Genomic DNA, 11,342 nt, shown 5'->3' with positions numbered 1-11,342 from the left:
GGCCCATTGATTTTCATTTGTAAAGTCTCATTTTGGTTCTCAAGTACTACTCAGGGGCAAATGCCATAGAAATACCTCAACACATTTCTAATACTGTATAAAGAACAAATAATATATCTTCTGTTATGTTTTGCAGCCAATATTGAAATAGGAGATTTTTATGGTAGCCTTTTACATCATGAAAATACTGTTTGAAAGTGGTTGCTATTACATATTACCTAAGCGGCTCAGCTCATGGTGTGGCTGCAGATTACATTTATTTGGAGTTTAATTTTTGCAGTGAAACCAGTCCAACCACCAATTTACCAGAGAAAAGCTTTTATAGATGCCTGGAATGCATGCACAAATCAGTGCTCATGGAAATATAACATCACACTGAGCTTGAAAATGTTCCATGTGATTAGAAGCCCACTGGCCAAAACAACAGGGCAGAATGTGACCATATTATTTGTGAATAGACTGGGATACCACCCAGGGCACATATTGCAGGAAACCCCTGTAAATGGTGGCCTACCTCAAAAATTCAGCTTGCAAACTCATCTGGAAAAAGTCTGGCCAAGACATTCAGTATCACATTCCTGCTGAAAATTTGGGTTAGCTGTCATAGAATGGGAAAACTGGAGGCCTCAATGGGTATGCAACTGGAACACAAAAAACATTTCCAGGTGAAAGTTGAAAATACAAGGCAATATTTCAGCAAATGATATTGAATATTTAGCCAAACTGTCCTTTGAAGAAAATGCAAAAGCTTTCATGACTAAGACAATTGAGTTAGGGATTGAAAGCAGATTTCTGGGCCTCTGGGGATACTATTTATACCTTGATTGCCACAATTATAATTTCCATGATTCAGACTATACCAGTTCCTGCTCAGAGAGTGAAGTTTTGAGGAACACTGAACATTCCTGGCCCTGGGATAGAAGTGCAGATCTGTATCCTTCCATTGGCATCAAGAAAACATTTGGAAAACATATTATGTTTCTCACAATTTAGGGTCCATGAGAATCTCTTCAATGACATTCCATGATTATGATCTGCTTGGGTATGTCTAGACTAACTATCCCTCGCTTCATTAAAATAAAAATGGCTGCTGTGCTGCGCCGGCTCAGCTGATCGTCGGCACAGTGTGGCAGTCAAGACACAGATCAGTCAACAGGGAATGCTTTTGTTGACCGCTCCCTTATGCCTTGTGAAACGAAGTTTACAGGAGTGGTAGACAAAGGCGTTACCTGTCATCCGATCCGCATCTTGACTGCCGCGCTGTGCCAACAATCAGCTGAGCCGGCACAGAGTGGCGGCCATTTTTATTTTAATGAAGTGGGGGATATTTAAATCCCTGCTTCAATGACTATGTCGGGTAGTCTAATTTACATGCCTCTGTCGGCAGAGGCATGTAGTCTAGACATACCCCTAGTGTCTGTCATACTAGACTAACTTACTGAGATGAACTTTTATTATTTCTTTCTAAAGTAAGCCATTTTTAGAAGTTATTGAGACTGCTTTAACAGATCTAACCATCATTATAGCAGAAATGCTTTGCATGTTTGTAAAAGCTTATATGTGGGTCTACTTTGCTGATTAGCGTTTAAATGTTTTAAATCAGTGACAAATGGCACCCAAAGTTCAGCAGTAACCATTCAATCTGATACATATATTTTCCTATTGGCAGTGTTGCTGTAGCTATGCCAGTTGCAGGATATTAGAAAGACCAACAGGACCAATATGGCCCACCCAGGTCTCCCCAATAGCTCAAATATCCTGTCTCCAGTGTTTTATCCCCGTGGGTATACTGGGGCCCCGTGGGGAACTTTAACAGTGAAAGTAACACAGATTTTGCAATGGGAGAAGCAGGAGGCAGAAGCTCTGATCCTCGAGTGCCCCAGCTACAACCACCAGGAACGTAAGCCCCCAGCTCCAGGAGGTGTTGCTGAGAGTGAAAACCCCATCTCCACAGGAGCTGCTGAAAAAAGAAATCCCAAGCTCAGTGCCTGGAGCTGCTGCAGGAATTGCAGTGAGGTGGGGGGAGAGAGCCCAGCTGCCAGGCTGATGCAGCACAGAAGTGAGGAGCTGATCTCCCCACCAAGAATGGCTGTGCAGGGGAAGGACAACTCCTATCCATCCCCAGCACAGCAGGAATACCAGCTAAGAACCGCAGTTTCCCAGCATCAGGAGATATTTGATTTCAGGGGGAGAGGCTAATTTCACTGTCCATGACATGTTTTTCATGCCTGTGAAATTGGTAGGGCCCTATCTATAATGAAGGTTGCATTTAGATGTAATTAGTTGATTTAAATTAGGAATCTGTCTAGATACCAATTGTGTTCACACCATTTTCTAGCAGGCTCAGAGTCTTAGTATGGTAGAGAAGAGCCAAAGTGCAATTAGATAAAGGTTTGTATGTCCTCAACCTGGACTCTTAGCTGGGCCTGTCAGTTACAGATAGCGCCCAAGTTGAGCCCTTTGTAGATTCAAAGTTGTTAATACATCACGGCTGTGTCTAGACTGCACCCCGTTTGCGGAAAAGGAATGCAGATTAGACACAGCACAATTGCAAATGAAGCGGGGATTTAAATCTTCCCCACTTCATTAGCGCCAGTCTAGATGGGGATCTTTCAGAAAATAAAGCCTTTTCTGAAAGATCCCTTATTCCTCTGTAACAGGGCAGCTGCCCTGTACTGGCCCCTTAAGAGCCAAACCCCAGCCTGGAGCAGGCCCGGGGAGTTCAGCCCAGCTGGGCGGAGTTGGCCAATTAAGGCCCAGCTGGGAGCTATAAAAGGGAAGGGCTGGTTCAGCCAAGGCAGTGTGAGCCTGGCTGCCGAGGGAGCAGGACGCTCTCTGGAGCTCGGGCAGGGCTAGAGAGTCAGGCTGGGCCAGGGCGCTTGGACAGCCAACCGGCCAGCCTGCTAGGCCTGCGGCAAGGCCGTGAGCCTGGCGGCCGAGGGAGCAGGACGCTCTCTGGAGCTAGGGCAGGGCTAGAGAGTTAGGCTGGGCCAGGGCGCTCGGACAGCCAACCGGCCAGCCTGCTAGGCCTGCGGACAGGCCTGCTGGAGAGACACCAAACCCCCGGAAGGGGGGCTCAGAGCGAGTGACTTGGGCACTGCCGGAGGGCAGTGTGGCGAAGAGAGCAACGCGACCGGAAGATTCCAGAGGGGAAACGCCACGTGAGCGGAGGCCTGTGCGGGCGGAATGGACTGATTCCGGGGACAGACGATGGACCCCCGCTACGGTGGTGAGTGACCCCCTCACACCTCTTAAAATCAGGTTTCCATCGCACTCTGCAAGCTCACCATGCCGGACTGCTACCTCTCTGTTGGGAACCCGTTCGGCATGGGGAAATCCTCAGCTGGGGCTGTTCTCCTGCAGGTGGCTAAAGCCATCAACCAGGTGCTGCTATGGAGGGTTGCAACTCTGGGGAACATTAACAGCATCGTTGATGGCTTTGCTGCCATGGGCTTCCCCAACTGTGGGGGAGCCACAGATAGCGCTCACATCCCCATCTTGGCCCCCAACCACCATGCCTCAGATTACATAAACAGGAAAGGGTACTTCGCCATGGTGCTGCAGCCCTCATAGATCACAAGGGATGCTTCACTGACATCAACATTGGCTGATCACAGAAAGCACGCGACACCTGCATCTTCCAGAACACCTGCCTGTTCTGAAAGATGCATGCCAACACCTTTTTCCCCCACCCACACCGTCAGAGTCAGGGAGGTGGATGTGCCCATCTGCATCCTGGGTGATGCAGCCTACCCTCTGGTCCCCTAGCTCATGAAGCCTTACATGAGTGGCCAGGATCCCACTCAGGAGCATTCAATGCCAGGCTGAGCAAGTGCTGAATAGTCATAGAGTGTGTATTCGGCTGTTTAAAGAGGTTCCAGAGTGTTCTCACCCATCTTGACCTCAATGAGTGCAACATCCCCTTTGTGGTGGCAGCCTGCTGTGTGCTCCACAACCTGTGTGAGAGCAAGGAGGAGACTTTTCTGCCAGGGTCGGGGCAGAGGCTGATTGGCTGGCCACGGCATTCAAGCAGCTGGACACTAGCTCTATCAGGAGAGCACACTGAGGGACTGTGCTCATCAGAGAGGTCTTGAGGGAGAGTTTAATGCAAGCCAGTTGTGAGATTCTCCTCTGTGCTTCTCTACATGGGGTCCCTGCATTCCCTCTGTGTCTTTCCTTCCCTTCCCTTGCCTTCCCTTTCCACCTTCTCCCCTCCCCTGAAGAGCAAATAATAAAGCCTTCCTTGTTGAAAAAAAGACTGTTTATTGGGGGTATATGCTGCAGGGGAGGGACTGGGGCAAGACCCTGGAATAGCAGAAGTGGGGAAAAGGGTTGAGGCTGGGACTGGCACCTACCTACGGTAGCTAAGGAGGCTTTGGCTGCTTGAGAGGTCCTACCATCCCATGTTCTCGGGCACCAGCAGCCCCTGGGGAGCTAGGAGAAGTCACGGGGGTGGGTGGAGAGGTGGCTGGTGGCCCACTCCATGTATGAGGCCATGCAATCCATCATTATGGTGAGGGAGGATCACATGGCCTCGTATTGGCATGCCATCTGGTCCTAGGCAGCCTTCCGCTGCTCCCAGTTAGTGGCCCACACGTGGTGGTCTTCTTCGAGGCCCAGAAAAACTGCAGGCAAGTCATTTGCTCTCTCATTAGGTCCTCCTGGGTTCTCTTCCTCCTGTGGATCCCATGGAGTTGGGTGAATGGTGTGGGGATGCACCAAGTGCACAGCTGGCTCAGCTGTGAAGAAAAGCCACAAGAGCGGTCATCCCAGGAGACACTGTGTATGAAGCCTAATCCTCATCTCTGAGCTGACACTGAAGGTCTTGGGTCAGATAGTGGCAATGTGCTTCAAGCAAGGCCGTATGTTGCTGAGGTAGTGGGCACTTTCCAGCAGGGCACAGAAGTCCCAGGGGCTCATCACAACACCCACAGATCAGGGACAAGCAGGCATGGGAAGGTGCTGGCCAGACCAGGAGCTTGCGGGAGGGAGGGGGGAATGGGGCTTTCTACTGTGTCCTGCACATACCAGGTCTGGCAGTGGCTGTCCCCCACAGAGAGAGAACCTCTATCCCTGCCCACTGGAGGAAGGGAGAGAGGTATTGGGAGAGATTTGTGTGAGTGGCAGAGGCCGCTTGCTGGAGAGAGTGCTACAGGGTTCCCCTGCACTTCCTCTTCCACCGTCTCCTCCGCAACGCAGCACTTGTCTGGGAGTGAATGCTGCCTGAACGCAGGCATGACCCTGTGTCATGTCTCACCACAAAGGCTGGAATAAGGCAGGCCTCTCCAGGAATCTTGTGAGAAGGATTGGGGGGGTTCCTGTGTGAGAGCGTCATGGAGCTGAGTGTTCCAGACTGATGCTCCATGTGCACCCACGGGCACAGGCTGTTGTGAGACCCCCAGGATGAGTAGGCAGAGTGAGGAGTACACAGCTCCTGGCAGCCCACCACCTGCCCCTGCATGTAGACAGAGGAAGTTCTGGAGTTCACCTGAAATGCCTTCCCTGGGTTCATCCAAGGCCTGGGACACATCCTGGGAGGCAGGGGACCAGCGCCAAGGGGAGGAGCGGGTCCTGACTGGCAGTCATGGTTAACTGGATGGCCTCCTCCTTCTCCTCCTTGTCTGCAACCCTGTCCTCATGGAGGACACTGGATGTGTGCTTCCTGGATTTAATGACAGGGGGAGAGGAAGGTGACCTCCCTCCCTCGCCAGGATGGCATCGAGCTGTTCGTTGTAGCAGCACATTTGTCCGCTTTGCTCCCTGGCCTTGTTGTAGGCCTGCTGGAGCTCTTTTATTTTTATCCGGACCTGATCAAGGGTCCAGGTGTGGACTTTGTCAGCCAGGCTGGTGGCCATCCAGCTGTAGACTTCAGCATTCTGCAATCTGATGTGGAGATCCTAGAGGATGGTCTCCTCCTGCCACATCTCAATGAGGTCCAGGATCTCCACACCAGTCCAGGCTGGAGCTCTCCTGCCTCTCTCATCAGGGGCAGATGAAGGTGCTGCAGGAGTTCTGGCAGCCGTTGGAGGCTCTGAGAGATCATCGGGGTCTGCCATGGCTCCTTCGGTTCCTGCTCTATGGCACAGGGTTTGCCAAGCTGGCCATGTGCCATAAGCCCTTCTCCTGCAACCTGTACTTATAAGCTCTGCAGGAGAAGGGGAGCACTGGAGATGACAGGTGTGGCCAGAGCGGTCAGAAGTGCAGCTGTGAGAAGCCTCTAGAGGCCAATTATTTCAAATTAGCAGCATTGGAGCATTCACACAAATGCTATTTTGAAATAATTTTGAAATTAGCGTTATTCCCCGAGGAAAGGAGGAATACACATTTTGAAATAACCAGCCTATTATTTCGAAATAAGGGTGATTATTTCAAAATAACTCCTTAGTATAGACCAGGGCTGGGACACCTCTATTCGATTTCCTCCTCAGCAGGAGAAGGGTTTGATCAGTGATCTCCTGTCTCTTGGAAGAGCACCATAATCACTGGGCCATGGGAAAACTCCCCCAGTGTTGCCTGTTGAAATGCTTCAATTTTTAATACAGGCAGTCCCCGGGTTACGTACAAGATAGGGACTGTAGGTTTGTTCTTAAGTTGAATCTGTATGTAAGTCAGAACTGGCGTCCAGATTCAGCCGCTGCTGAAACTGACCAGCGGCTGACTACAGGAAGCCCGAGGCAGAGTTGCTCTGCCCCGGGCTTCCTGGAATCAGCCTCTGATCAGTTTCAACAGGCTGAATCTGGACGCCAGTTCCGACTTACATAAAGATTCAACTTAAGAACCCCAGGTATCCCCAAGTCAGCTGCTGCTGAAACTGATCAGCGGCTGATTCCAGGAAGCCTGGGGCAGAGCAACTCTGCCTCGGGCTCCCTGTAGTCAGCGCTGGTCAGTTTCAGCAGCGGCTGACTTGTGGACGCCTGGCACCAGCACCCCAGCTGCTCTGCCCCAGGCGTCCTGATTCAGCCGCTGCTGAAACTGACCAGCAGCGGCTGAATCAGGACGCCTGGTGCAGAGCAGCTGGGGTGCTGCCTGGTTGGTCCAGTAGCACCCAGAGCGGCGCTGCGGGACCAACCGGCAGCGCCCCAGCTGCTCTACCACAGGCGTCTGGAGAAAAGCCTGGACTGCTGAGGGGGGAGAGGGGGCGTACTAGCTGCGCCCCCCCCCGCCCAGCAGACCAGGGAGAGGCAGGCGGGGGACGCAGGCGGGGGACCGAGACGCACCGCGGTCCCGCCACCCGGGTCCTCCGCGGCTTTGCTCTGCATCTCCCTGGTCTGCTGGTCTGCTGGAGACCAGCAGACCAGGGAGACAGGGAGCAAAGCCACAGAACACGCCGGCAGCAGGACAGCGGCGGCACGTCTGGGCTGTCCGCTGCCCGCGTGCTCCGCGGCTTTGCTCTGGGTGTCCCTGGTCTGCTGGAGAGGGTCCCCAGCAGACCAGGGACACCCAGAGCAAAGCCGCAGTGGTGATGGAGTCCCGCGCCTCCCCGGCTTTGCCAGAGCAAAGCCTCAGAGGCACGGGACCCCTCCGCCTCCCCGGCTTTGCTCCGGGTGTCCCAGCAGACCAGGGGTACCCGGAGCAGCTTTTCTCGCACCGGAGGTTGAGGTGGCGGGACCGCTGTGCTCTGGGCGGTCCCGCTTCCTGCGAGCTCCGGGGTGAGAGAGCCCCGTTCATAAGTGCGGATCCGACATAAGTCGGATCCGCGTAATTCGGGGACTGCCTGTACTTAAATAGTCTTGGGCTACAGCGCTTATAAGCAAGAATAGCCTGGTGGTTAGGCAGAGAGGGGACCTGAACCTTCTAATGGGTGTTCAAACCCTTGAACTGAAGATTATAAGGTGGGAAGATGCCACTATCACCACCACTTCCTCTGTCTGTTGAGCGTATTAAGTGTGCACCATCACCACTCTGTTACGCTCACTGTCTGTTGAGCGTATTAAGTGTGCACCATCACCACTCTGTTACGCTCACTGTCTGTTGAGCGTATTAAGTGTGCACCCTTTCAGAAGAGGAGGTTCCTAGTTATGGATCACAAGTGGAGATAGGTGCCCCTCTGCAGCCCAGATTTAGGCAACACACTCCAGGATAGGGGTGAGAGTTAGGACATAGCTCTTTCATTAGAATCTCCCATTGGTTAGTTCTGTCAGTTCCTCACCTGAAGTGCTGGCTTTTGTGAAGCTCAATTCCTGTTTCTTCCCATACATAGTCAAAATGCCTAACTCAGGCTTAGTAGATTCCAGTAATTTTCCAGCTGCCTAAAAGTTAGGCTGAATATCACAATACTGAATATCACAAAATGTACGTCCCTTTGGGGATTTGGATAATGGAGTTGAACAGTGAGCCAACTAACCAAGGGGCCTCCTTTTAGGAAACTCTGTGTTGATTCAAACAACTGGTTTACATTTTAGTCCAAGCAGCAGGCCTTTCTTCTCCTTTTCAAATAGAGGGAATCTGACATACTGATATTTTTGCATTTTTAGTGGCATCTTTTATAATATTTGACTGAGTCACTGTCTACCCCATTATTATTAGGCCCCAATCCAGAAACTGTGTCTATATGTGTGCAGGACTCTGCCTGAGGAAATCCAATTGAAGGATGAAAACCCAAAGTTAATAAAACTGTCTTACAGCTTGATTTAAATAATTTCCCAGGCTCCCCTGCCTTTTCTCATGATGATAGAAAATGGAAAAAATAAATGACATTGTATTCATCCTGGACAAGTGCTCAAGGCTGGACTGCATATCTGAGTTAAGGGATGATTAATACCAAAAATGGACATTTAAAATCAAAGACGGTACTAATATCCAAGTATCTTTCTCAACAAATACTAAGATCCAAGCATCTTTCTCTACAAGGAGTAGATGCATAGGAAAAAAAAAGACAATGAAAACATCTCCTTCAGGTAACATACAACGCTCTGCCCATATTTTCCCCTCTGTTCTGGTCTAAACCTCAGCATTCTATTTCTTCACATCCCAGCCACATTCTATATCCCAAAACCATTTTTAACAGCCTTGGTTTTGTAGCAGGTTGAGCATACAGAAAATCTCTCCCACACTGTTTCAATAGTTAAGGAATTAAATTCACCTTATATACTGATTGTTCAAAGGTTGTTAGCTTCCTAGATACATTAAACAAAAACTATAATTATTTTGGTGTCTGGCACAAATCAATATTCTTAAATCTAATACATATTTTATCTATTATAAACCTTTTAAGAATTTTGTAAAGGCTTTTGATAACTCTGATAACAAGAAAAAAGTATTTTTGTAATAAATGTTTGTAAGAAAATGATATGCTCTCTAAACCCTGTTTTTCCCCAAATTGTATATGATTTTGCAGCTGATCTATTACAGAAGTGTTCCAGCAGGAAAATCAAACAGTGATTCGCTGTTTCCAGCCAAGGGGAGCTGATGAGCCAGGGGCGACTATCTGTTACTTTCACTTTTTAGCTGTCTGCCACTAAATGATGTAATTGAATGGAAACTCTTTTTCATTTGACTGTTTCTGATCAGATACTGTCTGCATTTTATCATTTTCCATCCTCTGCTCCTTACAAGGACACAGAGAATCTACATTAATAGATCTGCTCCTTAAGGATGTCTCTGTGCAAATCATGTACACTTCTGCATCTGTCAATTTTTTCCCAGCTCTTCACTAAAAAACTGGTTTACAATTTTTTAAATTTTAAGTGCCAGTAACCTGATTCCATTTGGGCTCAGGTGAAGCCCATCTTTCCTGTACAGGCTTCCCCTTTCCCAAAGTTTCCTCAGTTCCTAATACATGCAATGGGACCCTCCCTTATTAGCCACTCCTGTTCACTAGCTGTTTTTCATATGTCTTAAATGAGCTGCAACCAGCTCTGCACACAGAATTAAGTGGAAAATAACAAATGTATATTGTAATAAGAGAAAGTATATTTACATTTTATCCTCAAGGTATTTTAAATGTGGAAAGTAAGATCAGTGGGTGAATTTAATTGTAGAAATTGAGTTTTAATTCACATTAAAGAAAAAATGAAGCTAAAATGTGCTCCATTCACTCTTTTCTTATGACATGCTCAGGAGGTTGTGAATATTCCACCCTTCCCAAGCAACATAAGAAAAAAAGCACTTATGTGCTTAGCGCTGTATAAACTGGAGAGTTTCTTCCATCAACATAAATTCTGCCTCTCACAGGCCATGTCCAGACTCAGGGTTTTTTTCGGGAAAAGTAGCCTTTTCCCGAAAAAACTTCCCCTGCGTCCAGACTCAAGCCGCGTTCTTTCGAAATTATTTCGAAAGAACGCGGCTTTTCTTTCGATGGCGGTAAACCTCAATTTACGAGGAAGAACGCCTTCTTTTGAAAGTTCCTCTTTCGAAAGAAGGCGTTCTTCAATGTAAAGAGGCCATCTTCGAAAGAGAGCATCCAGACTCGCTGGGTGCTCTCTTTCGAAAAAGCGGATTTCTCTTTCGAAAGATCCGCCTGCAGTCTAGACGCGATCTTTCGAAAGAGGCTCTTTCGAAAGATGCTTTCGAAAGAGCCTCTTTCGAAAGAAGCCTGCAGTCTAGACATAGCCACAGGGGGAGGGGACAATTAATGCTGACAGTTAGCACTGAACTTTTTAACCAGATGTGCCGCAGTGGTGCAGCACTATTCATACTGCATGTACAGACATGACCTAAGTTAACATGCTGTACAGTTAACGTATTATAAAGCCATTATATTCGTATGGCAAACTTTAAAAGATTACATTGAGACCCAGTTCTGATGGGAAAACATACTTTTTTGTGTAACTCTGTTGTGTATACCACTTGTCAGCCTACCCTCTTCCCCAGTTTTCAGAGCCTGGGCCCCAGCCTGGGCCAGCACACCTATACTGCTAATTTTTGCTCTGCAGTCTGAATACCATGAGCCTGAGGTTCTGAGACTGGTCATTGTGGGTCTTTTATTGCAATGTAGACATATCTTTTATTGCAATGTAGACATATCTCTAGGCTGTAGGAAGCAAGATCAAGATTGCAATGTTCAAGTCCCTTGTGGATCTGTGTCTAAGATTTTGAGTACTACCAAAAGGGAAATTGTCAGGCCAGATATTGAGGGATAGAGCATTATCTGGTGTAAGTTTACATCAGAATTTATGCCATCTGAAGATTTGCCCTCAAGAAAGGGGAAATAAAGGAGAGAGGGACTGCCTGATCCTGCCCTTCTCAGAAGCACTATATCTCTGCTCCAGCAAGAAAAATAGAAATTGTACTTCTAGCTGGATTACCTCATCCATGGTTTACACAGAGTCTACATTGCACGTTGATGACAATGGCTCCATGCTGACTTACACCAGCTAAAGATCTGGCCCATGAACATTGCT

General features: G+C 48.6%; 1 protein-coding gene across 1 annotated transcript; it reads left to right on the top strand.

Annotated features, from left to right (window-relative positions):
- The first annotated feature begins 234 nt into the window (after positions 1-234).
- HYAL4 (hyaluronidase 4) lies at positions 235-1,582 on the top strand. Its single transcript, XM_075919729.2, is given in 6 exon segments — positions 235-546; positions 548-587; positions 590-965; positions 967-993; positions 995-1,042; positions 1,471-1,582. Coding segments are annotated over 6 exon segments (915 nt in total).
- Positions 1,583-11,342: the final 9,760 nt, after the last annotated feature.

This window comes from Pelodiscus sinensis, chromosome 1 (assembly GCF_052426305.1).
Source record: "Pelodiscus sinensis isolate ZL-2025 chromosome 1, ASM5242630v1, whole genome shotgun sequence".
NCBI lineage: Eukaryota > Metazoa > Chordata > Testudines > Trionychidae > Pelodiscus > Pelodiscus sinensis.
Note: the sequence above shows the minus strand (reverse complement) of the source record. Positions and strands in the feature narration are given on the sequence as shown.